Source organism: Chionomys nivalis, chromosome 9 (assembly GCF_950005125.1).
Source record: "Chionomys nivalis chromosome 9, mChiNiv1.1, whole genome shotgun sequence".
In the NCBI taxonomy this organism is placed as follows: Eukaryota; Metazoa; Chordata; class Mammalia; order Rodentia; family Cricetidae; genus Chionomys; species Chionomys nivalis.
The window spans coordinates 53,743,352-53,759,562 of record NC_080094.1 but is presented as its reverse complement, the minus strand read 5'-3'; the positions used below and the strand labels follow the sequence as shown (position 1 = coordinate 53,759,562).

The 16,211-nt window shown below is 38.4% G+C and overlaps 1 protein-coding gene across 1 annotated transcript in view; it reads right to left on the bottom strand.

The window, feature by feature from the left end:
- The window catches only part of Ubr1 (ubiquitin protein ligase E3 component n-recognin 1), a 136,890-nt gene that overhangs the window by 40,177 nt on the left and 80,502 nt on the right, over positions 1-16,211 (bottom strand). Inside the window, exons 28-36 of the mRNA XM_057780438.1 lie at positions 16,053-16,139; positions 13,063-13,244; positions 10,601-10,806; positions 8,727-8,820; positions 7,067-7,216; positions 4,330-4,427; positions 2,394-2,487; positions 1,434-1,582; positions 407-462 (exon numbers count right to left, since the gene is read on the bottom strand). Coding sequence (XP_057636421.1) covers positions 407-462; positions 1,434-1,582; positions 2,394-2,487; positions 4,330-4,427; positions 7,067-7,216; positions 8,727-8,820; positions 10,601-10,806; positions 13,063-13,244; positions 16,053-16,139 — 1,116 coding nt within the window. The remainder of the gene's footprint in view (positions 1-406; positions 463-1,433; positions 1,583-2,393; positions 2,488-4,329; positions 4,428-7,066; positions 7,217-8,726; positions 8,821-10,600; positions 10,807-13,062; positions 13,245-16,052; positions 16,140-16,211) is intronic.

The following is a 16,211-nucleotide window of genomic DNA, read 5'->3' as shown; positions in this document are numbered from 1 at the left end:
ATCAAATTCGGTTTATCAGGCTTGGTGGCAAGTGTCTTTACTCACTGAGATATCTACGCTGCCCTGCATGTCTGGTCATTAACTCAGTATGATTATCTGTCTAGAGCAGAACCCATTAATATTCAGTGGTATATGACGGTGAAGCATCAATGAGGGGGAGATACAGGATGTGTCTGGTTTTATGGCAGGAAAGCAGCCAACTTGCCTGGAATCTAGGTGAATTACATTTAATTATGAAACTGAAAAACCTGACCATGTTTCCTGACACGGCAGTATGCCCCACACCCCAGCTCTGCTGTTCTTTACAGAAGAGAGATTACATGTGCTGCAGTGATGAACAAGATACAGAATCCCCTTTCTAAAAAAGTATCCCAGAAACTGCTGAATTCTATTGGAATATACATACCTGCCTATTTTGAAGTGCTCCAAATAGAGGTTTTCCTTCATCTCCCAATAGGTTTTCTTTAAAAAAAAATAACAAATCCAAAAATATTACAAAATTCTATATTTTGCTTGTGGGTTTTCTTTTTGAGACAGCGTTTCCCTATGTGCCCATGCTGGCCTTACCCTGAGTAAATACACATCAGTGTACTGTCCTATACTCAGGATTTAACTCTAATAGGTTTGTGAGCAACTCCTAAAATCTATCATGGGACTGAGGCAAGAACGTTTTGGAGAAGAAAGTATGTGTATGTTACTCAAGGCAAATTATGGCATACTGAATTGGTACAAAAGGAATTTAGTGATGAAAATGTAATTAATTAAAAACCGTGACCAACGTGGAGAGAGAATGGGAGGAGAGGAGGGAGCAGAAACTTCAGTCAGAATGTTAAAAACAAAAACAAAAAGCAAAAACTGTGACTAAGAAAATGTATTGAAGAAGAGAAATTAACCTGGCCTGGATAAAGATGATGTGAAAGAGACATTCTACATCTTCCGTGACACCTCGCTCACTTACAAACCTCAGGGCTTGCTTCCCTCTGCCGCCCTCTGGGAAACTTCCAAAGCAGCAAAGCATTTGACAAGTTACTATTTGGACCTGGTTTTGAAATCTGTCTCTCCTGACCACCTCGTATGTCCTCGTCCAATAATTTTTTGTTTGTTTGTTTGTGACTCGGTCCTACTTTCTGCTTCTCTCAAAGTACAGAACAGCATTCTGAGAAGTCCTGAGCTGACTGCGTTCATACGCATTTGTCCTAGATATAACGTTGTCATGTCCACAAGGTTTGACTAGAGTGCTTAATGCTATCCTTCAAAATATTGGTCAGTCACACAGGGTTACTGTGATAAGTGAAAAGACAAAACTATAAAACATTCCCAGAACCACACTAATACACTAAAATACTAGTGGTCCTCAAATACAGCAACCTCTCCCAAGGCATCATTCATGTAAGTTTGTTCCACTTTTTGTTTTACTTTTAAGTAGGCTTTACCGATGGCCTGGACAGTGAAAGCACATGTGCTCCAGGTCATCATGGGCACTCGCGGGTCCAGTTCATCAGGAGGCACTTTCAGTCCAATTCTGTAAATTGTTGTGGCAAAGAGAATGACCATTTCCTTGATACTATTAGAATATTTCACCCTAAAAACAAAAAGAAATTTGTACAGAATTTTAGAAAAAAGGGCTGCTTCCCGAGACACCACATTAAATCCAAAAGCAACAGAAACAATTCATTCCTTCAGACATTATGTGCACTAGTTACTTTCATCACTGCTGTAAACAAATTGCTGGCAAAAAGCAACACAGGGAAGGAAGAACTTATTTCGGCTCACAGTGTCAGAAGATACCAGTTCATTGTGGTGGGAAGGCATGCTAGAGGAAGCATGGCTTCGGCGGGAGGAGTGTGGCGCTGCCTGTGCACATATGAGCGGGGCAGTAAAGAGAAAAAAAATGCCAGCATGTGGCCAGCTTCCTCCTTTTTCCCTTGTTACTCAGTGTCACCCAGCCATGGGATGCCAACGTCCACATTCAGTGTGGTCCCTCTCCTCAATTAGTCCTCTCAAGAAAAGCCCTCACTGGGGTGGGAGAGATGGCTCAGAGGGTAAGAAGCACGGGCTGTTCTACCCAAATTTGAATCCGAGCACGCGTATGGAGGCTCACAACCCTCTCTCACTCCAGGCCAGGGGATCGAATGTCCTCTTCTGGTCTCCACAGGCATCAGGCACACACGTGATACACAGTCGTACATAAAGACAAAACATTTATACACATAAAGTAAAAATAAATCTTAAAAAAAGCCCACAGATCCAAGAGTGTGTCTCAATGTCATAGGTGGTTCTTAATCCAGCTTAGTTAACTATCAAACTAAACATCAAAAGCCAGGCAGTGGAGGAACACTCAGGAGGCAGAGGTGTGCCATGGCACCCACTTCACACACTCTTTAGATACTTACGAAGATTGAACTCCAAAACTCAGGATGGAATGAAACTCAAAAGTCGAATCTCCCATTCCTTGATTAAACAAGACAGGAACTGCTGGAGCCTCTCCTTATACATTAAGTGGAAAAGAATAAAAATCATGACTAAGTTAGTCTAACACTATCTAGCTGTTTAAACCATACATGATCCCCTTAGAAATGCAGGTAAGCAGTAAATAATCTCTCTTAACCTCTCTACATACATACCATTGAGGCGATGTTCCTTCTACATATACATGCCACACATTTTTCCCTTTAAAGGCATCATACGGCGCTGCTCTCTGCATTTTACTTTCTTACCTAATAGGTAATGAGTATTTTGCCTCATGGGTAACTTTCCTTATTTCATTTTTTAGAAAATAACTTTAGCCGGGCGGTGGTGGCGCACGCCTTTAATCCCAGCACTCGGGAGGCAGAGGCAGGCGGATCTCTGTGAGTTCGAGGCCAGCCTGGTCTACAAGAGCTAGTTCCAGGACGGGCTCCAAAGCTACAGAGAAACCCTGACACGAAAAACCAAATAATAATAATAATAATAATTTTAAAAACTGCATTTGTAGGCAGATCTCTGGGAGTGTGAGGCCAGCTGCTCTACAAAGAGAGCTAGTTGAAGGACAGTCAAGGCTACCGAGAAACCATGTCTCAAAAGACCAAAACTGCATTCGTAGTTAATTTAGTGTGTAGTATATGTATGTTCCTGTTCATGTGCATGTATGCCACATATGTGGTACATGTGCAGTCCAGAGGACAATTTGTGGGACTTAGTTCTCTCCTGCCACCAAGGAAGGTCGTCAAATAAAATTTTAAAGCAGGATATGGTGGTGGCTGTAAACATCCAGTACAGACAGATTTCCATAAAGAGGATAAGGCAGAATGGCTTCAGGCCAGGAGCTAGACAAGATTGCAAGAACCCTTCTTGAACACACAAAACCAAACAATACAAACTGAACTTTGCCTTCATTTATTGATTTATAAACTAATAAAAAATTTCTGCACTAAATACTGTATGCACATGGTAGGATATATATGATTGCTTTTATATGTATGTATATAAGGCTCATGAACCCATGTACGTGCATGAGGAGGCCGAGAACAGAAAGCATCTGCCTCTATGACTTTCCACCTTATATTTAGAAACAGGATCTCTCACCTTTTTGGCCTTCAGCCTCCTAGGCCACTGCTCCCTTCCCTACAGCACCAAATGTAGATGCTCACGCAGAGCAGACACTTCACTCACCAAGTCATCTCCCTAACCCCCCTCAACAAGCTCTTTAGTGATCTTTCAATTATGTTCTTAAGCGTATCTTATAGCAATACCTGTCACTCAGCTGTAAAACATATCTACATAAGGTAACGGCTTTAATATATTTTTGTTCTTAATATTAAGGCAGAATATTTAATAATATTCTGTTTCCCAATTGAAAAATGATTAAACTTAGTAAAGTGAGAGCCAAAAAGCCTTAGATGCAAAATCTCTATTTCCTGATAGCCAACAAAAAAACTTGGGAGGCAGAGGCAGGTGGATCACTGTGAGTTCGAGGCCAGCCTGGTCTTCAAGAGCTAGTTCCCACTCGGGAGGCAGAGGCAGGCGGATCTCTGTGAGTTCGAGACCAGCCTGGTCTACAAGAGCTAGTTCCAGGACAGGCTCCAAAACCACAGAGAAACCCTGTCTCGAAAAACAAAAAACAAAAAACAAAACAAAAAAAAAGAGCTAGTTCCAGGACAGGTTCCAAAACTACAGAGAAATCCTGTCTCGAAAAACCAAAACAAAAAAAAACACATTTTAGCCTCTGAGAGCACCAGACTCACTGTGGTGCACACACACACATAGGCAAAAGTCACAAATATAAATATAAAAAAATTAAACATTTAGAAACAATTTCCACACATCTAGTACAAACAGATTTCTACAAACCTTTACTGTGCTTCATTTTATAACCTGATATCCTGGCAAGAACAGTCTGTATCCACCGTGCCAAGGTCAAGAGCTGAGCAAGGGCCTCTGCATTCTCACTAGAAAAAAAAAGACATTTAGAAACGATCAGTTTAAAGTCAATCTGCAGGGCTAAACTTGTAGAGTCTTTCCTTTAATAAATGGGCATATTAAAAACATCAAATTCTGTGGGGCATAGCAACATAATCTTTAATCCTAGCACTCAGAAGGAAGAGGCAGGCAGATCCCTATGAGTTCAAATCCAGCCTGGTCTACATAGTGACCAGGCCATCAAGAGATAATGAGACCTCATCTCAAAAAAAATAAATGAGTAAAATTAAAGCATCAAGCTTACTCAGATCATTAACGTTGTAGGTCATGGAAATGTGACTAAAAAATATAGTTGGCACTATGACTAAGACATAACCATATATCTATGACTGAGAAGAAATAAAACACCAGTAAACTGAAAATACCACTGTGGTTACTCATCAACGTGATGTCATCGATAACCTGATTCCTCCACGCTCAATCTACAGAACTCAGGTTCTTCTTTTTTTTATCCCCCTTGGTTTTTCGAGACAGGGTTTCTCTGTGGCTTTGGAGCCTGTCCTGGAACTAGCTCTTGTAGACCAGGCTGGCCTCGAACTCACAGAGATCCACCCGCCTCTGCCACCCGAGTGCTGGGATTAAAGGCGTGCGCCACCACCGCCCGGCACAGGATCCAGGTTCTAATATCCCAAGTTGGTCACTTCTTTCCACCTCCATCCACTATGCTCCTGGAAGTCCTACTGCCCCTCACATAAACCACTTCAGTGGCTTCTTAATAGTTCTTTTCCGGTTTTCACTGAATTATTTGGTATTTTGATGTCTAGTTTCCGAGTTTTTTTAATTGTCACTATAGAAACTTTATCCAGCAACTGATGGAAGCAGATGCAGAGATCTACAGTTGAGCACTGGGCTGAGCTCGAGTCCAGTTGAAGAGGGAGGAGTGATATAATATGAATAAAGGGGTCAACACCATGATAGGGATATCCACAGAAACAGCTGACCTGAGCTAGTGGGAGCTCACTGATCCAGACTGATAGCAAGGGAACCTCTGTCTTCTGAATGTGGGTGTCAGTTGTGTGGATTAGGCAGTCTGTGGGGCCACTGGCAATGGGACCAGGATTTATTCATAGTGCTTGTACTGGCTTTTTGGAGCCCATTCTCTTTGGAACGATACCTTGCTCAGCTTAGACATAGCAGGGAGGTCGTTGGTCCTGCCTCAAAATGATGTGCCAGACTCTCTTGACTTCCCACAGGAAGCTTTACGCTCTCTGAGGAGTGGGTAGGGTGTGGGATGGGGAAAGGTGGAGGGAGCGGGCAGAGGGGAGAGAGTGGGAACTGGGATTGGTATGTAAAATGAGAAAACTGGGTTTTCCAATGACACAAAATAGCAGAGGTAAAGGGATCACTTCTTGACTCTGCTAAACACACCACTTTTCTGTATCTTTGCTGTGAAGAACATAATGAACTCATGCTGTTGTTCTCTGGTGCCTCATACGTCTATCAGCACTGAGTGATATCTCTAGCCAATGGCACACTTTCAAAATGCAAAACCATTTTCTTTGGAAGACTGAATTATTACAAATTTACTGATTTTTAAATAATTTAAGAATAACTTATATGTTCTGAGACAGCATCTCGGGATCTAGCCTTAGCTAGCCTATAACTTGCTACATAGACTAAGTTGGCCTCAAACTCAGAGATCTTTTGCCTCAATCTACTGAATTAAAGGCATTAATTCATGCCTGTCTAAGATAACAATTTTGTTATCATCAGTAGAACAGTAAGAATATAGAAGTAGATAATGAAATGTTCTAACAATTATTAAAAACTAGTGATATCTGTTAAATTGCATTTTCAGACAATCAAAAAATATAAACTAATTTAAATTTTAAAGGCTCACACATTATTCAAAGATATGATTCATATAATGCTGTTATTTATTTTTATCATTAACTTTTGGTACAGATCTCCAATAGGACTTGTATCTTTGAGGTTTTGCAGCTTTGATTGTAGAAAGACAAGTGCATAACACACTGCTTTAAGTAAATGAACATGCTAGTTCTCTTTGATGCCAAAACCTGAGCTTTTAATCTTATTTGCAAGCATAGTGCAAGCTATGGAATGAGAATTGTATTAGTCCCTATATGATGGAGGTGGGTCTTGTATTTATCTGTTGCTTTTATTGGTTAATTAATAAAGAAAACTGCTTGGCCCTGATAGGACAGAAAATTAGGTAGGCAGAGTAGACAGAACAGAATGCTGGGAGAAAGAAGCCGAGTCAGTCAGTCGCCATGATTCTCCCACTCCAGACAGACGCAGGTTAAGATCTTCCCTGGTAAGCCAACTCGTGGTACTACATAGAATATTAGAAATAGGTTAGATCAATATGTAAGAGCTAGCCAATAAGAGGCTAAAACTAATGGGCCAAGCAGTGTTTAAAAGAATACAGTTTCCGTGTAATTATTTTGGGGCATAAGCTAGCCATGCGGGAGCCGGGGCAGCCTGAAAGCAGCCCACCGCTTGACTCAACAGAGTGGCGCCCAACGTGGCCCACCGCTTGACTCAACACCTATAAGACACAGAAAGCCAGTAATCTGGCAAAAAAGCAAGTTAAAAGCTAAGGACAGTTTAAAAACAAGTACCTGAACAAAGGGTAAAAGGAACGCACCTGTTGATCTTCTGAGGCTGCACGGGAATGATGGGGATGACAGTGTTGCACAGAGACTTGCAGAGTGGGCACAGGTACTCTCCACTCTCCAAGTCAAACAGGTCAACATGAATGCGTTGCTGAGAACTTAGTTGTACAGCTTCAAAATACCTGCAAAATTCAAGATGCAGGTCCATTTAGAACAAGTCACATGGCTTTGATCTACTCTAAATAAAAATGGTTAGAATTTTGAACTTAATAAGTATCTTTAGAACTTATATGCAAAAGTACATGTTATAATTCTAGAAGAAACAGAATTCCCTTTGGGTTATAGATAAACTAGAAACAGCAGATACAAATTTGAAAACTCTGCTGAATCTTAATTCGTCCCCCATTTTAACAGCAAGGACATAACTAGAGACTCCCAATGGTTATGTACATCACTAAGGGCTTTCAATAGAAAATGATGTTTTGAGCCGGGCGATGGTGGCGCACGCCTTTAATCCCAGCACTTGGGAGACAGAGGCAGGCGGATCTCTGTGAGTTCGAGACCAGCCTGGTCTACAAGAGCTAGTTCCAGGACAGGCTCCAAAACCACAGAGAAACCCTGTCTCGAAAAACCAAAAAAAAAAAAAAAAAAAAAAAAAAAAGAAAATGATGTTTTGAATCTGATGGCAAATGAGTAAATAATATGAAAAATTATCAGAAATTACATTTTGAAATTTTTACATTTTCTCAAGATAAAACCAGAATTTTTCACATTATAAAGATAGTTATTATTTTTGTTTGTTTGGTTTATTTCAATACAAACATATTGTATTTTCTGTGTAGCTCTGGCTTTCCTGGAACTGGCTCTGTAGACCAGGCTGGCCTTGAACTCAAGAGGTCCATTTGCCTCTGCCTCCCCAGTGCTGGGACTAAAGGCATGCATCACCATTACCTGGCTGCAAAGATACTTTTTAGTGTTTTAAAATTTTTTTTTTCCTTTTTGGTTTTTTTTTTTTTGAGACAGAGTTTCTCCGTAGTTTTTTGGTTCCTGTCCTGGAACTAGCTCTTGTAGACCAGGCTGGCCTCGAACTCACAGAGATCCGCCTGCCTCTGCCTCCTAAGTGCTGGGATTAAAGGCGTGCGCCACCACCGCGCGGCTCCTTTTTGGTTTTTTAAGACTGGGTTTCTCTGTGTAATAGCACTGGCTGTCTTGGTACTCACTTTGCAGAACAGGCTGGCCTCAAAATTCAGAGATCCACCTGCCTCTGCCTCCTAGGTGCTGGTATCAAAGCCATGTACCATCACCACCTGGCCTGAATTTTGATATTTTTAAAATAAATATTACTGCTTCTCTTGCATGACTAGCAGCAAACAGTGTTAATACTATTTAGTTTGTGGGAAGCAAATGCATGTTCAGTGCTAGGAGCTGACCAGGGCAGCACACTGTGCATGCTAAGTGCATGCTATATTAACAAGCTACACTCCTAATCCCTGAAAACACTAAGATGGGAATTTTATACATCAATTCCTAAGATTTACAATAAATAAAAATATAATTAGCACAATGCAAAAAGGATTAGTAATTAAAACTGTTTTAAATATTCTAGTAAGAGAAACAGAAGACATTAGAAAACATGCCTTTTTGTGGTGTGTTCCTAGTCTCTTTCAAGAACATGTCAGAGGGACAACTTACTTCTGCCAGCACACTGCATGCATTACATGACCACAGCTTCCTGTATAAGTTCCATGTGCCAGGTCTGGATCCATGAAAAGAGGGTCCAGGATTTCTGGTTCAGAAAGACACAAATAAGAGATATGTACTTATGTTTTCTTGAGTTAAGGAGGTAAGAATGGAGAAAAAGAGTTTTCAGATCTAAAATTTCTAATCACAAAATTGTATTTCTTAAGAATGTCCAAGTAGGCCGGGCGGTGGTGGCGCACGCCTTTAATCCCAGCACTTGGGAGGCAGAGGCAGGCGGATCTCTGTGAGTTCGAGACCAGCCTGGTCTACAAGAGCTAGTTCCAGGACAGGCTCCAAAACCACAGAGAAACCCTGTCTCGAAAAACAAAAACAAACAAACAAAAAAAAAAAAAAAAAAAGAATGTCCAAGTATAGCACTGGTAGTAATATGCAATATACATTTTCCTAATAGTGTGAAAAAAGGAGGAAAGCAGCTAGACCTTACAAATTCTAAAATTTGTATGGATTAAACAACTCTATATTCATTTATGCTATAATTCAGAACAATAGGTTCAAGCTGATTGGTGGCTGAAGTGCTTTTTTATGCTTCAAGAACAAATTTACCTTTGTACTTTTAATGATAATTTGAATACATAACTACTTATAAAAATTCATTTTTATATGTGTGTTTGCCTGCATGTATGTCTGTAGCATGAGCATGCCTGGTTCCCAAGAGGCTGGAAGAGGGCACTGGACCCTCTGGAACTAGAGTTACAGACAGTTGTGAGCCATCATAGAGAACCCAGGTCCTCTGCAAGGGCAGCAAGTGTTCTAAACTGCTGAGTCATCTCTCCGACCCCTATAAATGACAATGTTAAGAGGCCAGTTAACACCTCTGTGTCTCAGCCTTTCATTTATAAGGTGTTGTTGTGAGATATAGTAAGCAAACAGACACAGGGTTTAATAATGTCAAATATTAATAAATGTTAGTTTATAATCATCATTACTTCAAGGGAATTTAAAACATAAAGCAGACAACTTCTGGTAAGTATGATGTGTTACCTAATTAAAATCTTATGAAGTAAATGTTTAATATGAATCTAATCATAAGGCAGAGAGATAAATGCACAATGTGAGACATTAGATAAAATTATTAGCCTGCATTTATCAAAATAGTTATTATCATGAAAAAGGGGGCAAGGAAATAGTCTACATTAAACCAACTAAAATACACTTTTACTTTGCTTTGCTTTTGAGACATTATCTCATTGTGTAGCTTAGACTGGCCTTGAACATACTATGTAGGCCAGGTTCACCTCCATCTAATGTAAAACTTCCTACCTTACTTTTCCATGTGCTGGGATTACAGGCATGAGCTACCATGCCCAATTAAAAAAAACTTCATAAAGTATGTTTAAATATTAGATATATGTTTAGATCTTTGTTTAAAAAATATGCCTCCCCACTGAAGACAGATATAGAAACAAAAATGATATATGATATTCCTTCCTTCAGTATGGTAATGGTGTGGTAAGTATATAATAGACTGTCCTCAGTTTTGGGAAATGCATTCAGAAATACCTAGAGATGAACTGTTATGAGGCCAGCAATCTACTTTCAAATGGTTCAGCGAGATAAAATAAAACCAAAAAAAGATGACTGAACAATGTGACTAAGAACTAACAAAAATCAAAACTAATAAAAAAGCCAAGCAGTCAACATGGCAAGAACCTAATCTATGTCACATACAAATATGTGATATAACCAAGCAGAACTTACATACAATCTCACTGCTGAACCTCTGTCAACATTTATTTTTATTCTAATTACATAGAATTAGGCATGAAAACAAATGGCTGAAAGTAGATTAAATAAGCAGTACATACCCCCTGAGAGGTCTATGGGCTTCCCCCTGTGCTGGGTTAAGGCAGTGGATTTCTGGACACAGGCTGATAATACCATGGCATTGTTTTCTAGTTTCACCTCTTGTTCTTCTTGGCAGAGGATGCATGTCAGCACCTCCTTTTCAGTAATAGCTGGACCCCGCTTAGGACCCAAAGCAATTCTAGAGTAGTCACTGACTGCTGGAGTGCTACCAAAAGGAACAACCAGAAATTAGGACATATGTTTAGGTTATTGTCTTTACATTTTGGAAGATTTCAAGTAAATAAATAAAAATTAAATTATACTTGGCAATATTACCTTTAGAATAAAGGTAACCCTGAGTTTTCTGGCTTTAAGCACTTAATTTCTAACTAGAAAGTTCAGTTTGTTCTAAGTGCACAGAGAAATACAGAATAGTATGTATATAATGCTATTTAATTTACTATATCAAGATAATTGGGGCCATTTCTTTTTTAATAATAAATATGTAGTACACATATCAAAGAAATTCTGTAAAATATATAAAAATATAAAAAAGCATTGTATTGACAAGGTACTCACTAATAATCTTGTTTATTTCTTCTTAGTTTGCTTTCTATTTACAATACACATTTTGTATAAATATAAATATACAGATTTTTGTGTCATGTATTAAGATTTACTTAGAGCTGGGCGGTGGTGGTGCACGCCTTTAATCCCAGCACTCGGGAGGCAGAGGCAGGCAGATCTCTGTGAATTCGAGGCCAGCCTGGTCTACAAGAGCTAGTTCCAGGACAGGAACCAAAAAGCTATGGAGAAACTCTGTCTTGAAAAATCCGAAAAAAAAAAAAAAGATTTACTCAGAAACATTTTAAACAGCTGCGTAGAGCTACTCTTGCTACTGTAGAACCATAATGCTTTTGTCTAATCCCTCTCCTTAGACATTTAGGCTTCTAATTCGATTTTAGTAGCTATTAAGACTACAAAACTTTAAATTTTTAATAAATCTTAATGATGCAGCAATCTTTATGAGCTACAGATATCCCTGATAATAACAAAATCAAATAAAAGCAAGTATTTATAATGGTTTGTTATGCTAGACACTGTTTCACATATTTTATGTTTTTTTTCACTTTAATTCTTACAATAAACATAAGGCAGGTACTGTAGTTACTTCCATTTGCACAGAGGGAGAAAGTGAGCCTAAAGATACTAAGAGGCAGACCTAGGAACTCATCATCAGTAAGTAACACCACCAAGATTAAACTAACCCAGGTAACTTGGCCTCAGAGGCTTGCAAAACTGTACAAGAAGCTCCCTAAAATATGGTGTATTACTCAGTGAACTATAAACAACCCAAATGCTCATCAGTATAAGTGAATTAGCATAATATAGAGCATTACATAGCTTTCAAAGGGTACTGCTAAGCAGTGACATGTAGCCCACATCCTAAGTACATATCATTTATGCAAACAAAAGGTTGAATAACATACAACCATATAATTTTGTGACTACAGATATTTGCATGTAATAGTATAATAAAAAATTCTGACATATATACATAAAACCTGTTTCGTTTTTGAGATGAAGTCTCCCTTATGTGTAGCTCAGACTAGCCTGAACTTTCAACCTTTCTTTTAACCTCTTCAATGCAGGGTTATGCATATAAAACTTAACCACAGAGGGCAGAAAGGGAAATAGGATTTGATCAAGTATCCAAAGGAACTTTAGATTTATCCCTACCATTTGATTTTCCAATTGAAAATATAGCAATATAGCTATAATTAAGATAGTAAAAGAAAAGGAATTAAGACAAAAAAATTAAACTTAAGAGATTGAGAAATGTGCCTTCATCAACACTGAGAATGTCTTTTGCTTTTCAAGTTATTTGTTTGTTGAGAGTTTCATAGGGTTTCACTATGCAGCCAGACTGATATGAAACTCACTGTATAATTCAGACTGGCCTTGTACTTGTGGCAGCCCTGCCTCTGCCTCCCAAGTGTTGAGACTACAGAAATGCACCATCATGCCTGGCTTCACTGAGAACTTCTTTATGGCTAACCCTTATATGTTAAAGAAATAAGGAAAAAATATGGGAAATAATGTTTAAAGAAGGAGCAAAGGCCTCCACAGAAATCGGCAAAAGAGAGTAGTATTTAAAAATATTTAAAAACTTGAAATTTAAAGAAAATGATGCAAAATCTATACCATAGATCTACGTGTGCTAACATAAAAAAATGTGCAAAGCGAAAACAAGATATAGAACTAAATATATGGGGGCTGGAGAGATGGCTCAGAGGTGAAAGCCACTGGCTGCTCTTCCAGAGGACCCAGGTTTAATTCCCAGCACCCACATGGCAGCTCACATCATCTACAATTCTAATACCAATGAATAGAAAATAAGGGGATGGTTTCTATTTTTGTTGTTCCCATTTTAATATATTTAGGAAAACCTGATTTCAGAAGAATGGTTGTTTTGTTTTACCTCTCTTCCTCCATAATGGAGTCTTCTTTTCCTGGCATTTCTGATGTATTGTCATACATGAGTTTGTGAGTCTCAATGAAGTTTTTCTGTAAGGCGGACATCTGGGCCATGATCTTCTGGCGGTGAAGCCTAGCAGCTTCAGCTTTTCTCTTCCGTTCTGCTTTTTCTTTATCATGAGTAGTCTGAATATTAAGTAACACCAAAATTAGATAAGAGCTTCTATTAAAAATTCAAATCCAGATTGAATATCCCTTATTTGATGCAGCAGTTATTATATCTGATAAGGCAGACTTTAAATAAAAAGCAATTAGGAGAGACAAACAGGGCTACTACATATTATTAATAAAAGAACAAACCATTAGCCGGGAGGTGGTGGCACACACCTTTAATCCCAGCACTCAGATGCAGAGGCAGGCAGATCTTGGTGAGTTCAAAGCCAGCCTTGTCTACAAATGAGTTTCAGGACAGGCTCCAAAACTACATAGAGAAATTTTGTCTCAAAAAAAAAAAAAAAAAAAGGAGGAAGAAGAGGAAGAAGGGGAAAAAGGGGAAGAAGGAAGAAGAGGAGGAGGAGGAAGAGGAGGAGGAGAAGAAGAGGAAGAAGAAGAAGAAGAAGAAGAAGAAGAAGAAGAAGAAGAAGAAGAAGAAGAAGAAGAAGAAGAAGAAGAAGAAGAAGAAGAAAAGAAGGAAGAATAAGAGAAGAAGAAAGAACAATCCATCAAGAAGATTTAACAATGATAAACACTTATTAGAGCCCTTAACTTTGTAAAAGAAACACCAAAAAGCATAAAAGAATGCATGGGTCCTGATACAGCAATAGTGTGGGACTTTAATACCCAACTCTCACATTTAAATAGGTCTTCCAGAATAAAAATAAGAAACCTCAGAGCAACAACACGCCATTAGCCAGTGAATACAGAATATACAGTTGACAGACAGGGAATGTTCTCAGAGACATACGGAACTGTCTCCTAAACTGATCACATCATAGGCCAGAAATCAGTACTTAAATTCTTTAATTAATTAATTCTCTTTTGGCTTATTTTTTGTTGTTTTGTTTTTCAAGACAGAGTTTCCACTGTGTATCTCAAGCTGTCCTGGACCTCTCTCTGGAGATCAAGCTGGCTTCAAACTCACAGAGATCCGCCTGTCTCTGCCTCCCAAGTGTTGGTATTAAAGGCATGCACCACCAATGCTCAGCAGAATAAATTCTTTGTATCAGACCACAATGGAATAAAAGTAGAAATGAACAAGAAAAAAAATACAAAAAATACAAAAATACTTGGAAACTTAACAATATATTTTTGAATTAATAGTGGACTATTGAAGAAATTAGAAAAGAAAATTTAAAACTCCCAGAGTTAAATGATAATGAGAATACAAAGTTCCAGAACCTTTGGGGCACAGTCAAGGCAGTCCTAAGAACAAAGCTTATTGATATAAATTCTTATATTAAAACAACGACAACAACAACCATCTTAAATAAACAATCTACTGATACACCTTAAGGCTCTAGAAAAACAATACTAAGCCAATCCCAAACCCAGGAGATGGAGAGACATTTAAAAGTTAGGGAGGAAATTAACAAAATGGAAACTAAATGAACAATACATAAAATCAACTAAAGAAAGAGTCGGTTCTTTGAAAAAGTAAGTATCACTGATAAATCCTTAGCCAATGTGACATAAAGAAAGAATGTGAAGACAAAATTACAATGAAAGGGTGTTATTTAACGGACTCAATAAAATCCACAACATTATTAGAGCATAATTTGGAAACTTATTTGCCAAAAAGCTAGAAAACCTAGAAGAAATGGTCAAATTCTATATGCATATGAGCTAACAAAATTAAAACCAGAAAGTAAAAATAACTTAGAGACCTACTTACTACAAGTACTGAAAATTTAACCCAGGCTTTTTCACATGTTAGGCAAATGCTCTACCATACACTAACTTATGTACAGAGTATTTTCTTTTAAGAAAAGTAGCTAATATCTCAACTAAGAATATCTAATAAGCCGGGCGGTGGTGGCGCACGCCTTTAATCCCAGCACTCGGGAGGCAGAGGCAGGAGGATCTCTGTGAGTTCGAGACCAGCCTGGTCTACAAGAGCTAGTTCCAGGACAGGCTCCAAAAACCACAGAGAAACCTTGTCTCAAAAAACCAAAAAAAAAAAAAAAAAAAAAAAAAAAAAAAGAATATCTAATAATTAAGATATATGTGGTGGTGCATACTTTTAATTGCAGCACTTGGGAGGCAGAGGCAGGTGGGTCTCTGTGGGTTTGAAGCCAGCCTGGTTTACACAGAGAGTTCTAGAACAGTCAGGGCTAGGGCTACATAGAGAGATCCTGTTTCAAAAAAAATAAAAAAACAGCCAGGCAGTACTGGCGCATGCCTTTAAACCCAGCACTTGGGAAAAGAGGCAGGCGGGTATCAGTGAGTTCGAGACAAGCCTGGCCTACAGAGAGAGTTCCAGGACAGCCAGGGGCAGTTACACAGAGAAATCCTGTCTTGAAAATCAAACAAACAAATTTAAAAAACCAAAAAGAATATTCTAATAGTTAAATGTTAGTTAATTAATTCAATATTAGCAAAATATGATTCAAAACATGGAAAATCATGACCTACACATCTAATTTCACTGAATCTAAGATGTACCATTATTTTATACTTCCTAATAGATGAATACTGTTGACTAAATTATGAACTGCCATTGACTGAGACATACCCTAATTTTTTAATGTTTTAAATTTTATTTTAATGTTTTTAAATTAATATAATAGGGTATTTCTAGGAGTCCCGCTGTACATCAAGGTCCTTTAATTTTGTAAAATATTCCCATCCTAATGAGCATAGTAAGTGCAGTACAAAGCAGAGGACTAAAAGACGGACAGAACTCACATATTTTACCACCAACAGTTTCTCCTAAAGAAGAAAGTGACTCTTTATTCAAAGACAGAGATAAATGTAACATTGTCACAGTGCTGTTACCTCATCATTCTTAATGGATTCCAAGCCTGAAGTGGTTGCCACAACTAAAGAAGATTTTTCTCTTAATCGCTTCACTGTGTCAAACATCTGTGAAAATAGATGAAACATTAAGTGGCTGAACTGACCAGGAAGACTAATCACTAATCTGATTCAGCCATT